The sequence below is a fragment of the Apteryx rowi genome, unplaced genomic scaffold (genome assembly GCF_003343035.1).
Source record: "Apteryx rowi isolate R43461 unplaced genomic scaffold, aptRow1 scaffold_37, whole genome shotgun sequence".
Classification (NCBI taxonomy): Eukaryota; Metazoa; Chordata; class Aves; order Apterygiformes; family Apterygidae; genus Apteryx; species Apteryx rowi.
In genome coordinates, this window is record NW_020450196.1 from 4166224 (window position 1) to 4193889 (window position 27666).

Genomic DNA, 27666 nt, shown 5'->3' on the forward strand with positions numbered 1-27666 from the left:
ATGAGGAAAAACTTTTTCACTGTGAGGGTGACAGAGCACTGGCACAGGTTGCCCAGAGAGGTTGTGGAGTCTCCTTCTCTGGAGATATTCAAAACCTGCCTGGATGCAATCCTGTGCAACATGCTCTAGGTGACCCTGCTTGAGCAGGGGGGTTGGACTAGATGATCTCCAGAAGTCCCTTCCAACCTCAACCATTCTGTGATATTTAAACAGTGAGGGAGGAAGAAGGACTTTTTTTTAAGATTAGCTTTTATTAAAATAAAACTTGTTTTATTGATTTATATTTATTATTGCTTTTTATTGAACTACATGGAAAATAATATGCTTCATTGTCATTTAATGTATAGCAAGACTCAACTATTTGTAAACTGATTGCATATTAACTGTTCAAATATATAACTAATGACATGAAAAAGGAAATGTTTGAAATCAGAACCTTTTAGTGTTAGAGATCCTCCTAAGTAAAGGCAATTGTGTGCAGAAACTAACTTCACTAGCAGTTTAGAAGCAAATTGTGGTAGGTAGGAGTTTAAACAGTTAAACTTTTAAAAGTTTTTATATATGCAATACATTCAAACAAAAAATATCAATACTAAGACTAAATATTGTGGTTGCTATGTGATATATCATAAAAATGCCACAGATTCTTTGCTGCAGTTATAATGTACTACTTAATTTTGCAATTGTGGTAAAAAAATATGTCCATTGCTCTTTTCTCCAAGAACTTCCCATTTACTGTTTTTAAGGAAGTTAGAAACTGAAATGACAAAATCTATCTATATGTATATATATTTTTGGCATTATTGAAAATATAGGAATAGTAAGATCACACAATCAAACTATGGTTTGGAACTGCCAGAATGAAAACTTCCCATACAAACCAAATTATTCTCCTTTGTATGTATGCCATATGCAATATGGAAGTTAAGGGCTACACCGAAGCAGTGTATTCTAGGTGCCTCCTCTACAGAATTCTTACATGGTAGTGCTTTAACAAATTTGCTTTTTTTTTTAAAAAAAAAAAAAAACAAACGTGTATGCACTGCGTATTCCTCACTTGTAGGTGCTCAATAGAAACTGTGGTGTGCTGAGCAATGCAGAACACTGCCACTGAAAAAAGCTGGGTGCCGAACATTAAAAGCACAAAGGCCCCAGTTTTTTTCAAAGCAGTAGTCAATTTTGACAGATTTAGTGTTTAGCTTTCCTGTGTTAATAGCCTATATATAAAACATGATCAGTATTGCCCTATTTCATAGGGAGACAGGGAAAACTACAAAATACTGAATTAAAGCACTAATAACTCTTAAGTTCATTGTCCTTAAAAGACAGGTATCTGAATCCCGAAAGATGGAGACACCAGGCAGACTGAATTAATATTTGTTTTTAAACAAGCAAGTTTATACTGAGAACAAGATGTTTGAAACACTGTGTTCTGCAGCTAAAAGTCTTTGTTGCTTGCCTACTGCTTTGAGCTGTAAGCCACCAGGAACGCTTACTACAGCCAAAGAAATGCCAATACTACAGGGAATGTCAGAGTTGAGATAGCATATATGCAAAGGAAATAAAAAGCTGTCCCACAGTAAAATAAATTCCCTCCCTTGTGAGCGTTCCACTTCAAGTGACGTAAGGCATTTGCCCTCAAAAGACTGCTTTTTTCCTTTACACACTGCTCTACTACTTTCCAAGCTTGTCAATATGTCTGCATAGTAACTCATCCTCGCCTTATGTATGTAATGACATGAGACTGATGACAAAATTGCTTTTTCCCCTGTGTTCCACCAGCATACTCCTCTCTACTGGGATATTTCCTGACACACAAATTTTCCATTTCTTTTCTTTTTTACTTCTCTATTGGATACTGTTGAAAAGAAGCTCTCAAACGTTTCAAATGTTTGATTACAAAGTAAGCAGTGAATCCACACCTTGCTTTCTAAAGGTATACCAACCCCAAACAAACTATAGGGGAACAGCCAGGGGCTCCATACCTTTGAAAAAACAGCTTACTAACCAATGAGTTAGTAAACTTTTTACAGTTTATGATATAACATACATAATAATAAAAAGAGAAGAAAATAAACCAAGAGATACATATCAAAAGATCAGTTGGGTGCTTTATTGTCTTGTTTTTCTTGCTGATGCTTCTATAAAATTCTCCTATTAAATTGTATTCAACTTCAAACAATTTGTCTGTCCTGATGGTTCAGCTGATAGTTCTACAATCTGTACCATGAAGATGAGAGAAACTGATCCTGAGCTCTAAATACAAGAGGAACAAACAGAGGTTTGTGAAACGGAAAACAAACAAAACCCCCTCCAACCCTGCATCATGTGAGCACATCTACAGACAAATGACAGTATCACAGCTTCTTCTGGAGCAATCTCTATTCCTTTTACCAAAATGGTTGCTTGGCTTCATTGCAGGGTTCTTAATGGTAGCAAACATGAAAGGAAGGACACCAGGAAGACTGGGTATGAAAGGATGGAGAAAATACTCTGAAGATCCCTACTGCCTTTCCAAAGTACACTTTCTACTTCAGGCATTTATAGTATGCATTTCAGGGTTCCAGTGAGCAGAAAGGAGAACTCCTTTTAACATAGAGTTCTTGGAGTTTAATGGAGTTTTCCTTTATAAATCTGCACAAGCAAGACTGAAACATACCAAACACCTGGTAGATTTAATATTTTTATTTGGAATATCCTGCCTGTCACAACAGAAAGTTTCCATTTCAAATCTGTCAGAAAAGAAGCAATGCAATGTATGGATTCAGTATACAGGTATTTTGCTTAAAATAGGGTATTTGGTATTTAGCTCTTTTGTAAAGTATGAAAAAAACATTGGGATGAGGAAGCTCTGCTCATATGCCCGAATAAAATGGCAGCAGCAATGCTAGCTTCTTTCTTCTATTAAAATGCTGCAGAAAGCACTTAGATATGGGGGAGGAAATTAATAATCTCTAGGACTACATGTAATTTGCTAAGTCTGCAAAATATGAATACATATTACATCAGGAGTTCTGAGGAGCAGACAGTTGTCCAGTATAGCTATTAACTCGTATTGTGTGGGTGAAACAGCATTCTGATACCGATAATTTTTAATGGACTTTGGCATACGCTGACTTTAAACAACACCTTAAAAACTAGGATGGTCTCAGCAGTACCCTAACACGCAGCCTTCCTTTGGTGTTTCACATGGTTTTGTTATTAGCATTAGTTTTACACTTAGACTTTTGCACAGTTTAAGTAGCTGTGCATCAGAAATGAGACTCCTTCAATACATGTGGAACCATGCATATTTATACATAGCAGCAGTTCCCAAAGCTCTGGTCCTGCAAGGAGGCTGGAAAGCAGACCCCAAGCTGCAGTAGTCTCTTGTTCCACCCTGTTACCCATAAGTTATCAAACCCTAGGGACCACTAGTTTAGGTGAACGGTCTTTGAACAATAGCGCAGGTACTATGTATGACTACTTTGGTCAAAGTAGTGAAATGTCTCTTTGTACAGAAGATGTTGTACACTTGTTCAAATTTTTTTCTAGATTTTGTGGTGCTTCTCTAAGGAAAAAAAGAAAATTTTACCCCCTCTATTTACTACTACATGGATGTTTGTTATCGCTTTGAAGTATGTGTCTATTTAATGGCAATCAAATTTGTAAATATGAAAACGAGGTGGTAGTGAACACAAAAAGCCTACACAAAAAGGGCACTGAACTCTTAAAATTTTTTGACAAGCAGAACCAAAACCAGTCTTTTCTGACATCGAGCAGGGAGTTCTAAGGTTTCAATATGCTTATGAGTTGCTGAGGAACATTGATATTTATTAAGGATTAGAAAACAGTGGAATATTTGAAGCCCTATACCAGAGAACAGACAAGTGTTATAAAGTGCAAACAGAACAGATGACTAAGCAGACACATCACATTATTTTAACGCCATCCATGACTTTTCACATGTATCTGATGAACAAGATACCAAGATAACAATATAATCCAAAAAATATGCAAGTAAACTTAAAAATAATTGGACCTAGGATTCCAGTCATGCCCTGTGAAGTATCTAAAATATGCAACTGACTAACTTTATATGGAGCAGCTTTTACATAGACCCATTATACTAGAATAAGCTAGAATAAGTTTTAGATGGAAAAAAAAGACATTCTGCTAGTATCAATAATTATGTAAATATTGTGAACCTCAGAGTTATCTGGATAACAACCTGGAATGAAAGATCTTTAGAGAACTATTCATTGCCCTGATAAACCAAGCATTGGAAAGAATTATACTGCAGCTTTACCTTAATCTATGAAAGACATCTTAACATAGAATTTTGATAAATAACAATATTCAATAAATGAAAACCTCAAAATTATTCATAAGATAGAATGTTATTTGAGAAGTATAACTGCACATCTAAGAACTCACACTGTAGATCCAGGTGTTAATGCATATATATTTGCATAATTAGGAAGTTTAGAAAAGTAATGAGCATAAGTCAAGAAATTTTTCATCAAGTTCAGTTTAGGAGTCATCTAAGGATTCTTATCAGGTAGTTTCATCACATTTATGCAGCAAAAGTTTTGTTCTAAAGGCAATCAACTGCAATCAAAGTACCACACTTCTATATTATCTCTATCTTTAATCTGAATCAAGCAAAGCATATTGTTTGAACATAAAAAGGCAGCTACCTAGCTTCATGCTTTTAAGATATGTGGTATGTTTTCTAACCAATCTATAATTATAAGCACAGGGAATTTTATGGATCCTAGGAAGACCACTGTCCATGTGGCATAAGCTATTATAGCTGACCCTCCAGATTTAAGAGAGGCAAGCACTTTAATACACAGGATGCTGAAAATCAAGGACGTTACAGAAACATGAACTTCATTCAGCCGTCAAAGTTTTACAACTTTAGATAGTGCCATCAGCTCTCTATTGTCAAAAGCAAATTTCTTAAAAGCAAAAGTTACAGTTCTTCATCCCTGAATAAGCTATGCTCAAACCAAACAGCCAGGAATGCATTTGAAAATATCTTAACTGTTGATGCTTAAATAGACTGTGAATTAAATGTGCTGACACTACCTTATGTTCTGTTCATACAAGAAGATGCAGTCCCTATTGCAAGAAGCAGCTTACCATGGAAAAGAGATCAGCACTAATTAAGAAGGATATCTGTTTGTAAACAATGAATTTGGACTCTAGGTTAAATAAGTTGCCACACAGAAATTTTTTAGGAGATGAAAACTTTATTTAAAAACTGCCAACATTTAACAAAAACAATTTTACACTATTTTCCATTTTCTACAGAAATACAATAACTTACAGCTGTGCTTAGTACATTCTGTCACTAATACATATAAAAACAAGTCTGCTGATAAATAAGTGAAAAAATCCATTTACCAACCACCACCACTAAAATTGTACCTGTAAATTTTGGAAGACATCTGCATAGAATGGTTAGGACTCAAGGGGTGTTTTTTTAAATATATTTTGCACTATTAGGATATGTAAAAATATAATTAACATGCAATACAAAATATTTGAGATAAACAAGGTAAAACTCAGTCTGCACAACTAGAAAGCAATGTTAGAATGCCCTCCTATGTTTCTAACTAGACAGCAGAGAGCTGAACAGTTTATATGGTGGAATTTCAACTTCCCTTCAGAGCAAAGCTAGATTTATAATCATGTTCCACTGGAGAAGGATTAAAAGAAGTGGAAGAAATGAGCTAGTACTAGATGACAACAAATAATTCTAGAACATCTCAAATCAATGTTAAGTAGCTGCATTTAAAAAAAACAAACTAGCTGTTACCTAGGTATAAATGTTCGTGAGATGACAGGATGACAGATGTGCAGTTTATTGTTGCACCATAAATGTTTATAGCACACTTTGAGAACAGTAAGACTTCAGCCACTTGGTATTTATTAAGACTTCCTTCCTTCAAGGTTATATCAGTTATGACCTAAAAACTCACCATCCCTCCCTAAATATCTGGCATCAAGCTCAGTCATCAACCTATGTTCATGTCTTGATATGCAATACTTTCCAAACTTCTTGTGCTTTACCCTGGTTTGCATGCATGCACATTGTACAAAATCTTTTCCATTAAAAGAAAGAAAAGTTTTCCTAGCTGTTTATATCTGGTAGTACTCATATTTCTCTCTAGCTGTCCTTTTAAACCTGCAACATTCCACAATCTTAACAGTCTCTTCTCAACAACAGTGCTAATGAATAAATACTACCCTAACAGCTTTTTCCTATGAAGCCATAAATACAACCATTTGCATAAGACAAAGAAGTCACTTACAATCCATCACACTAAATATGTCAAAGCTACCACGTAGCGACTAATATCTTTTCTGCAGTATGGCCTGATCCTATCTGAATTTTGTGGCAATACTGTCACTCATTTTAACAGAAGTAAAAATCAAGCACACAAAGTGGTAACAAACTAATGACCAGATCCTGCAAATTGTTTTTGTACAAGGACTCTAAAGGATTTGTTACTTGCTCACACTAAGCTCTCTGATTTAATGGACCCCACAATTATACCTACCCACTCACAGCTTCCCATAAATCCTTTCAGCCTTTCATCCCAGCAGCTAGTAAGATAAAATGAAACAAGCCATATTTCCCATATAAGCAGAAAATGTCTCTGCTTTAAGTTTTGCATTTAAAATGATGAACAATATTTTCATTAATGCCCTGTGATTTTAGGTGCTCATTTTAAGACATTCAAAATGAACCACATTGTCTAGGAGAAGAGAGGAAAGGTGCTAGCACTTTCCAATAAAATTGAGGCTCTGGGAGAGATTTAAAACTCAGTAATTTAGAAGCAGGATGCATTCAACATGACTAGTAACTTCAAGAATCTTTTAATGTGATCTATTTTTATAAAAAGAACCACATGAGAAAACACTGAGAATGAGAAAGTACCAAAAAGACTATTTGATGTTTGCATTCAAACATCACTTTCAGTTTAGTTTGTGTCTTACATGCTTTCCTCTTCCTAGTTTCCTGAGGTGCTAGAGCACTTCATCCATAATGTGCCTGCCTGTTCCTTTCTGGAGGACTCTTGAAAGGTATCCTGCAGGTAGGACATTGACTGAATGCTTCTCAGTTCTCCCAGCTAAACTTGCAGGACCCTACAAACTCACTCACTGTCTCAAACACTCCCTACAAACACTGAAAGCAGGCAATGCCACCAATAATTTGGCTTGTGGATGAACAACATTTGCCCAAGGATCACAGAATGAAGGCAGACCAAGCTGCAGAGGGGAAGCAAGAGATATCTCTGCTTTCAGCAAACCCTGATATTGGCAGGGATCTAGACAGATTCAAAGACTTATCTTAAGTCTTCCACAGAAAAAGATCTGTTCATAGATCACCAGTGTTGCATAAAAATAGGCATATATGGGAGATTTTGTCCTTTTACAGAATATTACATTAACACAGTACTACCATCCATCCATCTGTACATACACACACACTTACTGTGGGAGAATAAATACAGATCATTTATTCATACCTGCTAAGATAAGATCTCCTACTGATGACAAAAAATAATCTCTGTAATAAATTTATCCTATAACAAAGTAGAACCAGTGAAAGACAAACTTAATGCTTTATATTCAGTATGCTGTAGAACACGGGTCATTTATCGGTGTCCAGTGTCTTACTGTTCTGTGTTTTGTCATCATTTTATTCTTTCTCCTACAAAACTCACCATTTATCTAATTATCAGCACTAGAAATCTGTATAAAATTCACAGTGGTCACAACTGTGTATCTGAGAATTTTTCATAAAATGCAAAATATTGTTATGGTTAAAAGAGCTGTTTTTTCCTATTATAAAAGATGTGAGAATTAAATATTTTTTCATGTATATCTTGATAAAATAAACATTTTGCCCTACGGAATAGTACTCTGATGGGGGTGATGATGTTACAGAATTAGTGTTTAATAGCTTACATAAATACTGTAGTGCTGAGCTTCACTATCATGGGTTAGAGTGCTACTTAAAATCATTCAAGACGTCTCCTATTTTCTATTACATGGAATTAAAGACGACCATTCCCTGGCATCCTTTTACAAGATGATTACTCAGTTTTAAATGTAGCTACTACAAAAAGAAAGAACTGGAACAAATGGAAATTGTCACAGTAGATATACATGTATTTCGTCTTGTAAAAACAAGTTCTGGTACCTTATGTCGTTAATGTGATTTTTCAGTAACAGGCAACAGCATAATCTGTATGTTAAAAAACATTCATTTGTTCACTCATCACAGCCATATAGGGAATGTGACTGTATTACTGGTGAACAAAGTTATGAAATTGGTACATAATGAATGTACAAGAAGATGTCTTCCAAGAAAATCTCTTTGTTTTACCATAATTATATTCTATTTGGAAAGTGTCATGTGAACAAAGTATGCACCTTGTTTGCTGTGAATTCTTTTTCCTTCTCCTCCCTCACTATCTATATGTAGGATTAACAGCAGTTTCCAGATGGTACAGATAAGGATGCTTAATAAACTAGACTTCGGTTAAGAGTTCTGCTCTTTAGAATATTTGTTTCATGCATAAACATATGCTGGCTATCAATAATTAAAAGTTTTTGTAATTCTAGTGTTCAGACTCCTACTAAGACTTAAAAAAAAAATAATAAAAATCTAAGCTACATAGTGTGTCAGCATAGATACAGAGTGAAAAAACATCCTGTAGCTTTACAAGATATGACCTTCTGAGATACAAAATGTCCTACTGAATGGCACTAGGGAGATTTCAGATGACACCCAGCAGTCAGGAACTTTCTGCCAGACTGCAACAGTAATTAAATATACAGAATAAAATATGCGTACGGAAGATGAGTACTGGTGGCAGATAAGATGGGAAGTCTAAAGCAGATAATTAGGTACAGTATTAGCTAGTGGCTAGATATAAAACACTATTCTAGACAAAAAAAATCTTAAAAGCCAGTTATTATATGTTTAGCTTTTTTTCTTTTTTTAAATTAATGACTATAAACTCTAAAAATGTACCCTAATTCACTATGATAGTCTATGCCCTGAGAAGTAACATTACACACTAAGTAAAAGCCACAAGGAAGTGTCAGGTTTATAATATTCCAAAAGCATAAACTGACTACAAAGAATTTCTTGGAAGCACATATTTCCTCCATCTTTCAGCAATACATTGCTTTTTCAGAGGAAAAGCCTAATGAAAGTTAATGCAAATTATAGTTTTCCTGACTTTAACCACGACTTGAAGTTTTTCCTTTATTTTTTCTTGTTTGAACTCTACTGGGCAAACTAGATGGCTTCATAGATAAAGCTCTTCCTTTTTACCTCTGAAAGAGGATCTAGACCTAATATGAGGTACCAAAAAATTGAGCCTGATGAACTCCACTTAAGGACATTAATCAGAGCACTTTTCGGGAGGTAGTCAGAGTTACCTAAATATTAAATGAGGCCACCTCTCCAACACTTTGCTACATTCTTCTTTGCTGGTTGGAAGAACAGACAAGAAGTTTGGAAGGAAACATGCCTCTGAACACATTGGAAAAAAAGAAGGAAAATTATCTTAGACAAGGACACTGGCCTTCCTTTGAAAATAACTTGAATGTTAAGTGCATTTAAGAATAGGTGATTTCCCCTCTCTCTCCCCAGTAAGTTCTAAGTGTAAAGAACTCTCATCATCAAAAGAGAACAGGACAAACATGCATTTAGAAATCACATCTACCTTTCACTTCACTGCTTTTTTCAAAGTCTCTGTAGAAGATACAGCCCAATAGGGTTTTTCTTTTCACCCATTTTAAGTGCAAAGGTTCACTTCCTACTAAATCCAAAAAGCTGAGGACCATTCTTCTCATGCAGAAGGTAAAGCAAAACTAGGAAAAAACCCTTGCCCAAAAATTCAATCATCAAGTCTCTGAAGACTCGTTGCTTAAATTACTCTGTGGTAGTCACATTGTGTTCATTGTATTATACATTATTCTGAAAAGGTTTGCTTGCTCAGCTGGCTATGCAGGCAAGCCTTTTCAAGACCCTTTGTTCTGTTCATCATTATTACACAGTACTGTTCTAAAACTTCATTAATTACCTACTTAGAGTAAAAAGTTACTCCTGTCCATAAAGTTTAGCTACACTTTCTGATTAGGTAGCACTAACATAAAACTTGAAATGCCTGAAACTTTGATTGCAAAAGAGAATCTAAGCTTTCTTCCTATATTAACACTTTATTTCTCTTTGAACAAGTTCTGTAAAAGGTAATCAATCAGTATAAACTGAAAACTTACTTTTCTTTGTATTAAACAACACAAGGACACTGACTGTATAAAAAATGTGTAAAAAGTCAACAAAATACTGTAATATGCAAGCATGAATAGATTAACAAATATTAATCACAGTAAATACAGGGATGGGTTCCAATAATAACTTTATATTAGTTTGTTATTGTAGCTATTTTTAATGCTGCACATGTTGCTCCAGTGGTTGTAACATACAAGATGATAAACCAAATGCCAATGCAGTAATAGTTAATGCATGTAACAGCATAGAATTTAACACATTAAAAATATGATCCTTTCTGTTCTCATTTCAGTAGTTTCAAGTTAAATAAAAGATTTTGAGGAACAGATGTATTTCTAGCACAAAGAAATTGCTCACAGATTAATCCAGTGAACAGAAAGTTCGAATCAATTTAAATGGCACATATTACAGCAAAAGATAAAATCAGTAAAGATGCTGAACTTTTTATGAAGATGTTTACAGATGTACAAAGTTTGATTTATATCGGAAGGAACCTCAAAGAGTGACAGCCTTCTACTCCACAGCTTCAGTTGGATGTTTCCTCCACAACAGGACTAAGTTAAAATGCTCTGATCTCCGAAACACAAAATGACTAACATACATTACTTAACACTGTGGAGCTGTTCTCAGTAACTTTTATGTATGTTAACTGCCAAGGCCCTGAAGCCAATTTTTTAAAACTGCTATTTAAGTAATTTAAGGAAAAAAAAAAAAGTGGCCAAATGAGGCTCTGACCAAATATTGAGTGGTTAAACTGATTATGTTACAAAACTCATGGTTCCAGGATATCATACAATTCTGAGCTTTTTATAATTTATTGGAAATATATCTTCAATCATGTCATAGAAGAGGCCTCACATAAGAGACTTGACAGCTTTGAATAATTTAACTATATATTTTCTTCTTTAGCATCATTTATACTGTTAAGATGAAAAAATTAAAACTGACAGTTTACTAAATACATTTCTTCCAAAATGGAAAACATGACCTGCTGCAATCAGGTTTTTTTTGTTTTTGTTTTTACACTATTTGTTTTTCTGTGTGGCAAACTATGGTCTCAAATACTTCTTAAATGTAACTGTTCTCATTGGCTACAAAAAGGAGAATGTTTCCATCAGATGTAGGTTTTAAAAACCTACACTTTGGAGTCAAACTACAGCCATCAGTGTTTTGTAAATGTAATAAATTATTAGCGCTATCTCTACTCAGAATTATCAGAACGTTTTCCAGGTATGAAAACATAATGTAACTCTATTCAGCTATGTAGGATCAAATCATGTATTCACACAAGCATGCATAATGCATAACCCCTGATGACAATAAATAGGGGCTGCAAACATGTATTTGATGGCAGCAGTTTGATCTTAAGTGTTTATGATGGAAGGACTGTCAAATTTGACATCACAGTATTTTCATGATATATTTCTAAGAAAGCCAACTAAGACCCCAGATTACAGTCTAGAGAAAATATATAATGGATTTCAAGTCAGATTCTGCTGTACTCTTGCAAGTTTCTCTGAAAATCTCAGTCATTCCAGTGCAAGGAGAAGAGAGCATTTCTTCCCTTCCACAGTTCAAGCAGTATTTCTTGTCCTGCCCCCACTTCCCAGTCTGCTCCTTCCTCTAATACTTTTCTGATGAACAGGTCAGTTTTGCAAAGGTAAACGGACAAAACAACTAAGTTACTAAGTAACCTAGGACCAAGAACATGATCCATAACAAAGAATGCCAGCTGACTTCACACTTTCCAGATACACACTAGTCTTTAACGGGATATCTTTACCCAAGCTGACATAGGCTATTACATTTGTTTTAATACGTCTTTTGAACACAGAAGACAACCTGCGGTCTAGTATGGATAAAAGTTCTTGCTTGTTTTTCAATGGTCATAAAGACAACATCATATAACCTAATACTCCTCTCATTCCATTCCAACCCCTCCTTCCCACATGATTACATTATTCTGTAATTAAAACAATCATTGAAGAAAGTATCCCAGAGCATCTGAAAACAAACAGCCATGTATATCCCCAGCTTTAAAGTGGTAAGTACAGATGCTCACAGAGGCAAAGCTTTGCCATGAAGATGCTTGAGTTTTATCTAGAAACTGTAAACATTAGAGTGTACATTTAGAAATGTCTCTGTTAGCTATTCTGTGGCTGAAATGAGTTTATGAACATACTAAGACCAGAGGTAGTCCATCTCCATTTTGAAATGGAAAGAGTAACTCCTATCCACCAACTTATTTAGAATTGCTGGAATTCCACATATTTCAAGCACTCTTCTTTTCAAGTGGTAACTTTTTGAGTGGGCTACCTCTGTTTGTTTCTCTCTCACTGTTGCTCTCTGCCCAACAGAAACAACAGCTTGAAACTTATAGTCAAGAGGCACTTTGGGCAGGAGACACACATACAGCATTTTGGCAAAGGCTTTAGCTTAAATATCTAATCCCCTCAGCAAGTAGTCTCTGTTTTGAACAGAGGTAATGATGCCATTGCACAAACTTCTATAGTTGTACAATATTTCTGCACTGGGTCTTTGGATCACCACAATTCCATTAGTGTAAAATTCCCTTAAATAGGTAAATTCTAAGGAAATTACAAAATAATCCATTCATGTTTAATTCCACTGGAATAGAAATTTGTGTATCAGATTTCCTTAACATTTACAGTTATGTAAACAGAGGTGTATGGTTGGAGAAGAAGTGCTGTCTGAAAGAAGGGCCAAAAGAAAAAAAACAAACTCAAACTGAAGCCCTGTAGAAGAACAAAAGGGAAGAGATAGCTCCCTCCTGCCTCTTTTTTTAGACTGTATAGTTTCAGTGACCAATCAGCAGAATTATTTTGCCTCATCATCTGTTGGACTTGCACAGTCTTGGTTCATGTACAATTTACAAATATGTGATTTAGCAGGCTGTGATTCTGTAGTGTACACAATACATTCAGAAATGTGTATCAAGTGTCATTAACTCTGGATTGTTGAGGTAAAATAAATAAATAAATACAAAGTAGGAAATGAACGTAAAGATGTCTGTTCAAAGAAAAATGTTTCCAATATAGTTCTGACTGTGCACACATGTGAGGAAGAAAATTAGTTCATTTTCCTGCATCTGCTTTTAAGAATTTTAACTTCATAGATTTTCATATCAATCTTATGTGACAACTAACAAGCAAAAAACCCCAAATTACACTAATAGCAAGCATGACTCCAATACTGTTAATGGAAACTGGAAGAAGAAACATTGCAGTCTGGTCTCCTACCAAAGATTACTAACACAAAAGTAATAGCCCTCACTGAATAAAGCCTGAACCCAATAAGCTTTTGTGAGTTACTAGCAGGATCTACTATAGTAAAGAGGAACAAACTGGAAACAGGTTAAGCTGATACTGACAGATCCTCCTATTTCTTTTCCAGATACTCCACCTGTTTCAAAAGCATTTCAGACTCTTTTCTTTAAGCCAAGTTATTCAGAGTCCATCTTAACACAGAAGTTAAAAAATAGGAAAATAGTATGATAGGAAGCTGCCACAAGTAGAAAGAGAATGATTTTTAAAAGGATTAAAGATAGCAAACTGTATATGCTTAATAAAACGGTCTGACAGTTCTTTAATAAGGTGACAGACATCTACTCTGAATATGAACTTTAGCACTGACCATTAAAAGAGTGAGAACCACATGGTTAGCTAACACTTGCAACCAAGACATGCATTTGTGTCTGAAAAGAGAATATTGCACTAAAAGAAGAACCCTGCAGGCTTTGAACTTTTCCTTCACTGACCTAAAAAAGTAACTAACCATTTTCGATATGCAGTAGCAAATCTGACTTGTTCCATGTCTCTACAAGTTGATAAAACTTTGTCAATGAACCTGTACTCCAATTCTGGGCCAAGAGAGTCCTGCACAGGGGCACGCTTCAGACGTTTTGTTTCTTGGGTATAACCTTGCTTGCTGCTGGATTCATTCAAACCATCAACATCCATAGCTTGTGCCATGTGACTGGTCGCAGGACTGGGTTGTGAATGATTCAAAGTTTCATCACTGCTGTCCACAGACGACAACACCACATTTAGAAGAGGAATTTTGTTGCTTAGGTGGTGCTGAAGGTAGAACACACGCCTTCTTCAGAGAAAAAGAAAGGAAGAAAGAAAGTAAAAGTCATATACTGAAAATAATTTACTGTCGTTGCTGAACGTATTTTTATTAAATGTCAGTTTGCCATCCCATCAGATTTTCCCACAAACACAGTAAACTCCAGCTTACTGAAAGCTGATGGAGAGTGTGCTAACTTCTAGTTTAACAAAGGGAAATGAACCCTTGCACTTCTCTATGTCTATCTCAGAAGTAAAAATTATACCACCATCCAACCAATGGTATCTCAAACACTTTTTAAAGAACTGTAAAGTTTACTGCTTTCCCTTCCAAACTGATATCACTGCACAAAATCCACTATCACAGATCACATGTTACAGAACAAGCTCAGAGGCACCATGCACTGAGTTACTTTATGCCAAGGTGAAGATAAGCTGCACAGGCAAAGGAGAAGGACATGTGCTGTTGCTGTCTGTGTTACATTGGTTCCAAAGCTGAACAGGAAGATCTTTTCTCTATTTGCAGAACAGGTTTAATCTAGGATCTTCATAAGCATTATGCCTCATGTCCAGATTCCTGCTATCTCAATGTGCCTGTAACCCCATGATGTCTGATCTCTGACTGAAAGCTGCATCAAAAAATACAGATACTTTGGTACCAGAAGTCCTCAGTGCAGTCCCTCTGTTCAGCCTAGACAACACTTGTCAAAGAAACAGAGATTTAACTGGGGAAAGCAACTGTTGCATGTATATAATAGCTGTTTCCCTCTCACACTGTCTTTCTGTATTTACCACACAGTAGAAATGTGATCCTATAAGTGACTAGTCCCGAATTTAAGAAACAGACAGATTTTTTACTTGGAAAAGGTATCCAACCACTTCATGCAACATACACTTTTTGTAGCAGCTTTGGCTGCCATATCAGCATACATCCACCCTGTCTAGTTATGTTTTGTCACTGTGCTTTCAGAGTGAGACAGGCCTCCTAGGTAACGAAACACTGCACTGAGAGAGAGGATCAAACACAAAAGTATGTTATGTATTCATCCATTTTGGTAGAACGAAGCAAAAAAAAGGCTCAGTGTCACTTTGACAATGCTGCTGTTACCCAGTCAGGCACAAATATCCAGCTGGCAATACAGAGGTTTTCTGCAGTTGAAGCATCTTTTGTCTATCTTTTGCCCTTTTAAACATTAAGTGTGAGGAGGCTGATTAACAGTAAGGATGTCTCTGGCGCCAAATGCCCTCTGGAGGGCCACGTGGAGCTTATGCCTACAAGGTGCTTAAGCCCAATCAATTTTTCCATTCAATAGCTCTGGAAAAGGTTCAAGAGAAAAATCAAAGACTCAGGACACATTAGATTAGAAGTCTGTTACTGATCAGTACACTTTAAGTTTAGAACAACTATTTTTCTGGAAACATTAGGCAAAGAACAACCCAATAATCAGAACAACACTCTTGACCAAGTCCTCTTACCTATGACACCACAAAGTTTCATGCCCTGGGTAAGTATCGATCAAATCAGTGCAGAGTTCTAACTCTTCCTTTAAATGACGGGGGAGATCCATGCTCTGTTCTTCTGCACAGGCAGCCTCTGCCGCTTCACTTTCCTCCTCCTTTTGAAGGCTAGGGTTTTGCTCATTTACCATTTGTTTTTGTACTAGTATATTATTGTCAGGCATAGTTCTGCCTATCAAGGACTTCAGTAAGAACTGGCGGTAATGAAATCCACTATGGTCTGAAACATGCGTGGACACCCAATATTTAGTGGAAGAAAGTTCATCAAGAAGAACCTGAAACAAAAAGCAGTAATCAGTCAGTATACAGGAAGAATTTACCAATACTTTTCCACACTGAGGTTCTCTCTCCATTGGAGTTTCTCAGAACTTACAGTCACTGTGATAACAGTTTTAGAATAGACACAGAAAAACTAAATAATCCATCATCTTTGTCCACTGTGCCCTGACAGATACCTAGGCATCCCTGAACAAAAGCACTTACACTTTCTCAAAATCCTGAAAAGGTAGGAGTCTTAGAAACCTTCCCACAGAATCAAGAAAAAAAAAATAGGAGGAGAAATAGGCACTGGCTTAAAATCTCAAAGTGGCTAGGAATAAAGGTTATTTTGAGAGAAGCAGAAGGTACACCAAACTACATGGAAGATACCATGTAAAGGATTTTAAATTTTGCCTAGTGAATGATGTGTGTCAGAATGCAGGGCTGTTAAAAAAAAAGAGAAGAGATTTAAAGTAATTTATACTTTCATTTTCCAAGAAAGAATTTAAACCCATAACATTGTGTTCTAAGTCCTAGAACCTGCGGAATACAAAACTGTATGTCCATAATTAAGTTGCTTGACTTAAAATAGCTAAGGGGTAAACTCCCAGAAAGGCTTTCAAATGAATTATGATGTATTCGTACATTGATGCTGCAGCTGTATTTGTAACATATCTGGCACCAAATAATTTTCATTCTGAATTTTTTAAGCCTTCAGAATAACTAGAATTTATTAGTAGGAAGACACACAAGTCTGGCTATTGGACAAGGCTTATTTTACTTTACTTTCTCTTACTAGAGCTAATGGATGTACTATTTAGAGGACTTAACCTCTTCATATTGCTCCTCCTCCAGAAGTTTTAAACTCTCTGAAGAGTTTAAAACTGTACCTTTTTCATTTACTTCTATGGACTCTGGATATAACCTTACCAGCATATTCTCCCTTTTCATCACATTTTCTAAGCTGCCTCCTTCACTTAATAAGTTCGACTGATACAAAGAATGTTTCATAGGTAGAACATAGGTAGAAGTACTTCTTTTTTTCTCCTGAGCACAACAGAGACAGCATCCTGGAAATAAAACCATACCTATTCTAAAAGGTATTAGATCAAATGCAAACAGTATAAATAGCATCTCCTACCCGAAAAATTCAGCAAGCTTTCTTTGTCTTGACAAGAGAGATCAGCACAATCTTCCTTTTACAGACCAGCAAACTGATGTGCACTATCAAGTAAGACACCACACATGGTCTCTTAAGGAAGCCAAAACTCTCCATTTTCAGTCCTGCACTTTAAACCACGTGACCAGCTTCTCTCTTAAGACAGTAACTTCAGATCTGTTGGGAAGTTACTGAACACTACTATTTTAAGACTCTACTAAGAACAACATAAGGCTCAAAGGGTATATGAGAAAAATCAGACAAACCTTATTCCGCTGGAACTGATGCTAAACACAATGTGCAACTCAAATAAATAAGATAATTCCAAGATCTAACTGACATGTTTTAAGCTACAAAGTTAGAGGGGAGCACTGTGATTATGTATTTTAATTGCCTGTATAAAACAGGGTACAGGATTCCCAGCAGCACCCCTTATCTGAACTAGAACACCTCTTTTAGAAAAGCAAGACAGAAAAATTCCATCAAATCTCTTGAGATCTATTAATAAAACAAAAAGCTTCTCCTCTAGGAACCTCAGAGGTTTGGTAACAGTGAAAGATGCTTTGAAGAACTGGAAGTAAAAAAACCAAACCAAACCAAAAACAACTAAAGGCTGACATCCAATTAAAATGCCATTAAAAAAATTTTTTTTAAGTCAACAGTTATCTCCATTTCAACACTAAATAGAGCAAGTTGGTTGTTATTTTTCCATGAATCAAAGAGGAAATAACATGAAAACATCTCCCTCTCCATTACTGACACCTCTCCCAAGGACCCTCTTTTATCTTAGGTGGTAAAGAGAGTATAATGGAATTGGTAACCTGCTGCAAAGTGCATTCAGTGTGACCTCTCTCAAACCTCTGGATTTTTGCTCCCTCTTATACCGTTCCTCCCTCTCCTCCTTTCTTTTTTAATGTGGTAACCACCACAAACTGCGGCCTAAAACTTCCTCTTCAGTCTGGGACAATGAGGAAATGAAAAGGGAGCCCAGTCAGTGAAAAATGTTCATAAGAATAATGAGATAAATATGTCAGCCTCCTCTCACATAAAAATCAGGAAGCTTTGGTGATCCAGTCATTCCAGCAAAAGACAAAGCCTTACTGGGAATGACTACAGGAAAAAACTTACTTTGTATCTTATGGCATACTTATGTGTTCTGGGTAGCTCACAAGATGAGGTATGGCCTTAGTTTGAAACAGATAAACTTATAAACATAAAAAAAATAAACTTTTATCATAACAAATAAAACTTATCTTAGATTATTTCCATCTAAAGAGAAAGCTTTTTTAACATCTTTGTTGAAGTACACCCTGCTTTGCCGCTAAACAACTTCTCCAACATGTCAAGATGGGCTTGAATTTTCATGGACTATATTGGTACAACACTCTTAATTCTGGTTCTCCAATTAATGATGTGCCCACACATTAGTAGGTTCTTCCAGCCCATGTTTTCCCCATTAGCTAATGGCATTGTCATGTCAGACAACATAAAAACTTAACTGAAGTCAAGTGTTTTATTCTTTTATGATGCAGGTACTCCAATAATAGAAGGATTAGATTGATTTGGAATAATCCATTCTTGACAAACACAAATTGAATATTAATATTATTCAAAAATTATGCAAACCTGCTAATACAGTTCAAATATTGCAGGAAAAACAAGTTGAGATGTATATACTTAAACAAGACAGAACACTTTCTACTCTCTAATGTAAGAGTGAGGAAACATTTGTATTTTGTAAAAAAATCTTCATATAGGGCCTAACCTTCCCCTCCTTTATTTCACATATTTTTCCTAGAGAAGAGTGCCACCCAGTCTGAACTGAGTTTCAAACTGTTTTAGTTCCGGAACCACTAGGATTACAAAACCAACCCCCCCCCCCAAACAAACAACAACAACAACAACAAAACAAAAACCAAACCAAACCAAACCTCAAGCAACTTTCAGAAATAAACTCAAAAGCAAAAGTTCTCCCTCTAAAGCAACCTGACAGTTTTATAATTGATAAACCTGTTTTGAGAAGTTTCAATAAATATACAACATATCCATTATTTTGAGGGGCATTTATTTTCTTGCACACATGGGATAAAAATGCCTAAAGAAAAAACAAAATCAGACTATAAGCAAAGTTTGTATGGTAAGAAGAACATGGACTTAAATAATACAGGGTCCTCTAATTTGAGGCACACTTTCAAGAACTAGATGGTGAAGAATTGCAGTAATTGTTTTATTGGCTGACTTTTTCATCACAGGTCTAGTTTTTTGTCTCAATGACTTTTACAGTTCTTTTCAGATATTTAGACACACAACTGGCTGATGATGCAAAAAAAACCCACTAAGCAAGAAGAAACCTTTCTATTTTTATGAAAATCTGTTATGTCCTTTTTCCCTGTTTTCCTTAATTCCTTTTTTTTCCTGTTTTTTTCCCCTATACCAAATCAGGTAAATACTCACTTTCTAATTCTGTCTTTTAAAGCTCCCTAGAAAAATATTGTATCTTAAAATTATCAACAAAATTATCATCTTTTATGTTCCAAACCGTTTCCTAGTTTTCCTGCACCCCAAGCATGTATTGCAAGGTTATTTGAGGAGATGCATCAGTGTTGTCATGGAAGAATGGGGAATCGACATGGGGGATCTGCCCAATGGGTTAAACACACTATTCCATGAGCAGTGACACTAGTGAAGTGTTGCCAAAGGGTATGAAAGCCAGTTGGACGAAAACAGACAGAACAATCACTTCCTTAGTAACCAAGGATGAAAAGGAGACCAGTAGGGGAACTGGGATGGCTGCCAAGGCCACTTGGGAGTGACCTAATAAATTTAAATCATTTCCTCACAGCCATGCTTGGGACCTGTCATTATACAAAGCATTCACAACTGCCAATGAATAAAACCACCAGACAAATTCTGAGTCTGAGAAGAGTTATTTCTATCAAGTTGTGATTCTTTCCATTTATTTAAAACATTACAGAACAGCAGATGTAAAAAGCACTCAAGGTGGTGTCCTCACCTTCAAACTACTGTCAACTAAAGGATACAACAATTGCATTTTAATTAATAGTGCTAACATTTTTTGTTCCCTCTTTTTTTTTCCTTTTTAATAGAGCTAGCAAAGATTAATGTGAAAGTCCCTATTTCACATAAATAGATCTCTAACCCCTGATTTCTAACCTCCAATCCATCCTGATTCTGTAATTCTTCTGAATTTTCCATAACTACCTTTTCATACAAACTTACTTCATCGATGAGACCTGATTCTGGGCTCTCTCTGTCAGAGAGAACATACTTTCTGGAACATACTTTCCATTTACTACTGAACTCATAGCATTATTTTTAATGTTTGCCAGGTAACAATTAACAGGAAACATCAGCAAAACAACACCCACCCCTAGCAGTAGCTGGCCCATAACATAAAAATAATGGCTCTCAGACTCAACAACTGTCTATAAATTCCTCTCTTACTCCCACTATATTTTTATATGATGACAAAAAGCAATAACTTCTGCTGAAAGAGTGAGTTATGGCCTCAGCCTAACATAAACAGTGAATTCACCTAACAGCTTAGAAACCACAATATTATAAAACTGCCCCTGTAATTTTAGATCATGTCATGTCAATTAATTCTACTTACAACAGGTGTCTGAATGTTTTACATGTTACCATGTGACTTGAAATTTTTCCCACTGCATAAGACATCCCTGCTGAAACTGAAAGAGCACTCAGTACAAGCTCTGCCAAAAGATGCTCTTGGAGCTGAAGAAACCAGTTACAAGCACAATTATTTCTTCTCTAAAACTCCAACAGTTTTTTCCTAACATTCAATATTCTGACACCATAAAGAAGCAGAATAAGGATAGCACAACAAGAAATCACATTACACTATGAAAATAGTATCTGTCACAAATTATCTTTCTATTCTATTAGGAACTTCAAGTTCAGCACTAGGGATTTAATGTTCAGCTGTCCCTTCTTTGTTTCAGCTCCCAGAGTCCTATCTACCAATTCATTAAGACTAAGTACCAACAGCTGGGCAGAAGCTACATTAGCAAGAAAAATCCAAAATAGCACTCACTACTGCAGTATTTTGCCTGGTCTTTTTAAAATTCCTGTCTGCCTGTGGTAACTTAAAATCATACTCTCCCTCCAAGCCATAGACCTGTTTGGCAAACCATTTTTTTTAAAAACAAAAAAACTTTATTCACTATTGTATTATACCTTGACAGACAGCTTTCCCAAGTGCTGCAAAACCCAGATGCGATGGGACCAGGCATTGTAGTTGCTTGGATATCTCCCAGCAGCTTCGGAGCAGACATCCATTTCTTCCTGCACTAGTCGGTGAATTCTCTCCACAGGTGCTGCTCCCAAATTTCCTTTAGTCACAAGAGTGGGCAAGGAGTTTTCCTGAATTAGTTGTTGCAGCACCCATCGTCTGGTTAAATGGTGTACAGCGTTAATGATGTGAGCAGAATTTAAAAAAAAAAAAAAGTTTTTTCATTTATATTGATCAAGCAAACTTAGCTCAGATAAAGGAATCTCAGTAAAGTTGTAACTAGAGGCTGAATAAAAAGGAAGTAAACAATCAGCTGAGCTATTCTCATACTGAAAGCTATTGCTTTACAATCACATTCCACAGTAATCTACATTTCCAGCTGTATTTCTGTTTGTTCACTTACTGTAAGTTGTCACAGCTACTTATAGCATACTAAAAGAAAAGGAAATAGCATTTTTAGGAAAAACACTGCTAGAACTGGCTGCATGAGATTTCTGATAAGTGCCTCTTTCAGAGACTTCTGTAGCATTAAAACAAAGTTTAAAAAATGAGTCAGAAAAAGTGGTTCAATAAAAATATTTAACTGCACTTCATATTTACTTTTAACATTTGTCAGTACTACTCACAGCAAGCAAAATTAACTTCTGTACATTAACAGGAGAAAGAAAGTGCAACAAGACTGAAGGTTTTAAGGGTTATGGGCACAAATGAAACAAATATTTTTACTACCAAATTATATACATTTGATTTGAAGTCACCAAGACAAACAGTGATTCCTATATGGCTTTTTATTTTGGATTTATTTTTAGTTGAATTTTTAAATGAGAACTGCATTTTGAGAGGTGTCTTCAATACTGCGGAAAATGTATATCTGTGAATTCTTTACAAAGCTAGAAAGAATCATAGTCATTAAGACTTTCATGCAGTAGCATGTGTCAAGAAAATGGCTATGGGACCCCCAGAAACCCTCTGGAAAGCTGGGCATCCTTTGGACAGTGAATCTTTTTTTTTTTAAATTTTGTCCCCATTTTGTACTGGCTCACAGCAGTTTCACAAGCAGCTAACAAATGCTTTGAGAAAGGTGGCAACCTTTAGCAAAAAATCTTAAAATTAAGATGAATTGAATTAAAAAAAATTTTGGCACTCTATCTGCTTTTTCTCTTACATGAAAGCATTTATAATATTCCTGCTTGTTAGTATTATTATATGTTTTATTTAAAATGTGTTTTTTTTTATTTCAGTTATTATAAGCAAGATTTAAACTGGAAGACAATAGTGATAATTTACTAGCATGTAATTTTTGAATTAACTGTGAGTCTCAGCAGAAATAAAAAGCAGTGGGTTCAACCTGCATTCATACACTAGATTCCTATATAGCATTCACTTGAACTAAAAATAGACAGCCAAACAAATCATGCTCTTTGACTGTTACATGATTTTATTTTTTGAAATGAAGTGTAGTAATTTTGCAGACTTAATTTTTGCCCTTTAAAAATGTCTTTAAACCAAACTTGACCACTTAGTGTTTTTGAACTTCAATAAGCAGATATGCAAGAAATGGGAAATTCTAAAAACATTTAAGCAGGAAAACTGAATGAATAGAAAGTCATTCTTTAAAAAAAGGATAAACATTATTTAATATTGATTTTTTGGTAAAATCATATACTAAAAGAGACAATGAAAGACAGATTACTTTAATCCTAAAATTATTTGTTTCTTAAAATGAGGATTGTTTATAAAACAAGGAATTTGGATAAATGAGAAATATAGAAGCGTGTGAAAAAATACAGACTTTATAGTCTCCAGTTATGACAAAAAATATAAAGTCAAGTCTGAGCTACTTTCTAGACTTTTTCATGGGAAAAAAGAAAGTCAAACACTACCTTAGAAGATTTTTAATAAATATGTTCGGTACCTATTGAATATCATTATATTATTTCAGAAGTTTTAAAGAGATTTTTTGCTCTAAAAAATTTGGAGAAAAGAAACATCTGATTTTTTCTTTCTCTCTATATATGTTCCTACTTCTATTACTTAAGATATAGCATGCTTGAGAAATGTCTTGTTTAGGCAAAATGTATCTGAGAGGTTCAGTTTCTGGAATTACAGTAAATGAATGCAGGATTACTTGATGACAATTGTGCAATCAGTAAATATACTGACCATATATGCACGAGATCTATATAAAACTTCAAAAAAGTTATGAAATGAGTTGCAAAATGCAATGCAAAATGCATATGGCAAACTGTGTGACAGATGCTTTGACAGCAATATTGAGTGTACATGCCATGTATAAGAAAAAAGAGTTTTGAATATATTTTACTGAACTTAATAATTGCTCCATTCAATTCTTTTGCAGTTCTGTTTTGCAATTTGGTAGCATATGGTGACACAAAATACTAAATAGACCACTATGATGATGAAGAAAGAAAATTCTTGCACATCTTGTTTTCTAACACGTACTATTAATCTTGTTCAGAACAACCAAATCTGAAAAAGACATTCGTAAAATCCATTCTCAAATCCCCTTTTTTGTTTTGATCAATCATGAGAAAGAGCAACTAATTACAACAGGAGTAAAAATATTCCTATTTTAGGACTGTATAGAACTTACAGACAGAAATTTTTATTATTTCTAAGATGTAAAGATATACTAAGAACTTACAATTCTGATGAATTTCATAAGAATGTATTGGTCATCAAAATATACACACGGCACCAGGTTCAGCATGAGTTACATGCTGAAATTAGTTTTCCTACTATGTAGGTAGGGCTAAAGCATGGCAAACTGCAAGATTTCACCCCCCTCCCCCCCATTATTTCTTCATGCTCCTTTTGCTCCATACAATGCAGTCAGGCAGCATGAATAAGTTGGAGATGATGAAAAGCAGTTGGAGAACAACAAAATGAAATGTCAAGATTGCAAAAATTCTTTAACTTTGTTGCTATATCAACACTACTAAGAAAGAAATTAATGGAAATTATGTGGGTGCTTCTAAGGTAAATAAAACTTAGTAATATAAAACGTATTACGTTCTATGTTAAAATTCAGAATTTTATGTCCATGCACATATAAAGAAGAGTTTACCAGTAACTCCCACTTCCAAAAATTTGTATGTTATCAGTCAGACTGAAGCTTTATCTAATTCTTGATAAACCTGAATCCCTTAACGGGGTATCAACTTTTCGTTGTTCTAACATTGGACACACAAAATGTAAACATTGTGAACTGCTTTCTAATGTGTTACATTCAAATCTCTTGAAAGCTGTCTATAAAATGATGAATTATCATGTTAAAATATTTAAAAAGATATGCATATACCAGGAATTTTTATTATGAAGTTGAACTATGTATCTATACTTTACTCATTTGTGCTACAGGTATTTTATATACACTCAATCACAACTGAGATAGCCTCGTGCATTTGAGCAATAATGGAGTTACCTTTTCAAAAAATGTGCTTTATTATTTCAGTGCTCAGTAATGGTGATGACATAATGACATTGCATAGTTAGACATGACAAAAATAAATTCACAATGCCAAAAAGACCATAATGGAATAGAAAAGAGCCCAACTTCAGTTACAAAAATTAACAGTTCCTTGTCTTTCTGGAATGCCTGTAAGCAAGCAATATGGCACTAAATTGGGGGGGAAAAACCAGCAATGCTCAAATACTCACTGTTATTTGAATCAGAATTCTCAAACTGAGAATTTTAGGTGCTGCAAGAAATGATAAACCATTAGGAAGAGTAATCCCCCTCCCTCCAAAGTTGTATTAAAAATATACAACATAAAAAGGTGCAGAAGATTTTAGTTTAAGTACAAAATATAGAAAGGTGTCTTCAAAAGCCAAAGCACTCAATTTTATGGCTGGATCAAAGAATCTGCTGTATTCTAGAAGTCCTTCACCTATCACTCTCTCCTTCACAGAAGAAAAACTGTGAAAAAGGTTTAAATTTTGGGACATAATACAAGACAACAAAAACAAACCTATGAATCCATGTTTCTGGACTCTTTGGAAACTTGGTTAACGCCAGTTTTCCAAGATGCAAATCTTTAAGTGGATTTAAAGTGCCAGACAGTATTAATTCTTTCCTATAAAAGATAAAATAAATTTGTATGAATAAAAGATATAACCCAAAAACAAAAGACAAATCCCAGTTACAAATAGATTGGCATTTCCTTTGTAGCATAATACAACTTCACTATCAAACTACAAGACTTTTATAAAGTCCTCAGTGGATTAACCCATTCCATTATATCAGGCACTTAACCAGGCCCAACAAAAGTAAACTCAAATAAAAAAACTGTATCTTAGCCCGAACACACACAATCTTTTGGTTCCCAAACCTAAGCAAAAATCATCGAGAGAGTCAACTGTATTTGAGTATTTGTGTTTGTATTATCTGCATGCTCTAAAAGCATCTCAATAACACAAGCTACCTTTTGGGGGGTAAACAACCTGAATATAGGGTTGTATATGTGACTAAATATTACTTGAAAGTAGGGCCTTAGGTCACTCTGTACACCTGAAATGCAGTCATTCTTCCATGCAGCCTCCTCCTTCCTCCTTTCCTCTTTTTTTCTCTCTATACACAAATTTTAAGTATGGTTCAAGATATGGTATGAGGATACCTAAATTTAGAGGAAGGAGAAAATGTTAAATGTGTGTAGAACACTTTAAAACTTACCAGAAAATCAAATGTACTTGCATGTAAAACATAACTTCCGTTTTAAAAAAAATAAAACAAAGAATTTACCCTAACAAAAATTAATGTTCATCCAGTGCTGATTTAATTTATCAAAGTGAAAAGTCCACATTTTCTTTTCTTTTCCTTTTTTTTTTTTTCCCCATGAAACTCCCTGCCCTACATCCTCTTTGTCTTTCTAGGTTAATTTAAAACTCTTACTGCCCTTCTCAAGTGTATTTTTAGATACTTTCTTGTCACTGTGCACTCCAAAGACATATCTCCATATCTCCATATCTCATTCTCCAATCTAGTAGACAGCTACTGTGAAGATGAGAGCTGGTACAATAAATTCCAAAGTTACCATACGTAGACAGGGAACATGGAATTCCCAGAACCTCCAGAAGTAGAAACAGAACATGTAATACGGTTTTAAATTTATGGACTGACTTGCACAAATAAATTGAGATAGTCTTTTGATGTGAATATTTACTGGCATTATCTGTTTTGGACAACTGTGCAGGGTTCATTCATTTGTGTTCAGTAGGAAACTGACCCACTCTGTTAGGTTTGGATTTGCGTTGCTTTAATTGAACCAGCACTTACCCACTGACCCAGGAGCTAATGGTGGCAATGGTAAGATTAAGCAACGCATTATTTCAATGCAAGGAAAATGATTACATGTATACAATGCCTTTATTGACTGAAAGATGATCCCAGAGAACACAAGGAGGACAGTAGCCTAGACACATTTGTTGCTTCTGAATGAATGGTTGAACAAATCCATAAGTAGGTTTTGCTCCTGAACTCTAATGAAGTCAGTAGAGACTACCTGAAGAGATCAGAAAACATAGTTACTGGGACATTTGTTTTTATCTGAATCAAGTACCAGTAGACTGATGTTTTTATTAGGTGCACAACAGAAAATCCAGGTATCAGTCAGGAATGGCAGATTGGCCAGATTGTTCAGGCACCATACAGCTTCAGTGCTTTGCCTTTGCAAAACAGCCTAGAGAAAGACTCAGTCAACGGAAGTATTGAGGGAGGAAGAACTGGCCCATTACTGCAATGGAAAAGGTGACATTTTGCTAAAAATCATCAACCACATAAACGAAGAAAAAGTGGCCTACATCATTCTAAAATTTAAAACAAATGCATGTACATATTTAACACAGATTGAGATTACCAGGCCAGCTACTTCTCAAAATGTAAACTCTTGGTGGGAATATTGTTCTTCCTATACTGAAGTATTACCTGACAACAGTCTCGCGCATATTTACTCTTCAACTTTCCAAAACTTAAAGCAAATTCAGGAACATTACAGACAAGATTCAGTTTCACTGCCACAGCAGAAAAGCAGTTTTTAGCTTAACA

The 27666-nt window shown here is 35.3% G+C and overlaps 1 protein-coding gene across 2 annotated transcripts in view; it reads right to left on the reverse strand.

The window, feature by feature from the left end:
- Positions 1-11271: 11271 nt before the first annotated feature.
- Positions 11272-27666, reverse strand: part of PTAR1 (protein prenyltransferase alpha subunit repeat containing 1) — a 36388-nt gene continuing 19993 nt past the window's right edge. The window contains exons 4-7 of one of the 2 annotated variants that reach the window (XM_026073498.1): positions 25595-25699; positions 21548-21761; positions 15871-16187; positions 11272-14422 (exon numbers count right to left, since the gene is read on the reverse strand). In XM_026073498.1, the coding sequence (XP_025929283.1) occupies positions 14077-14422; positions 15871-16187; positions 21548-21761; positions 25595-25699 (982 nt within the window). In that variant the 3' untranslated portion in view covers positions 11272-14076. Of the gene's footprint in view, positions 14426-15870; positions 16188-21547; positions 21762-25594; positions 25700-27666 lie in introns of both variants that reach the window. The other variant, XM_026073497.1, reaches the window with a different exon arrangement.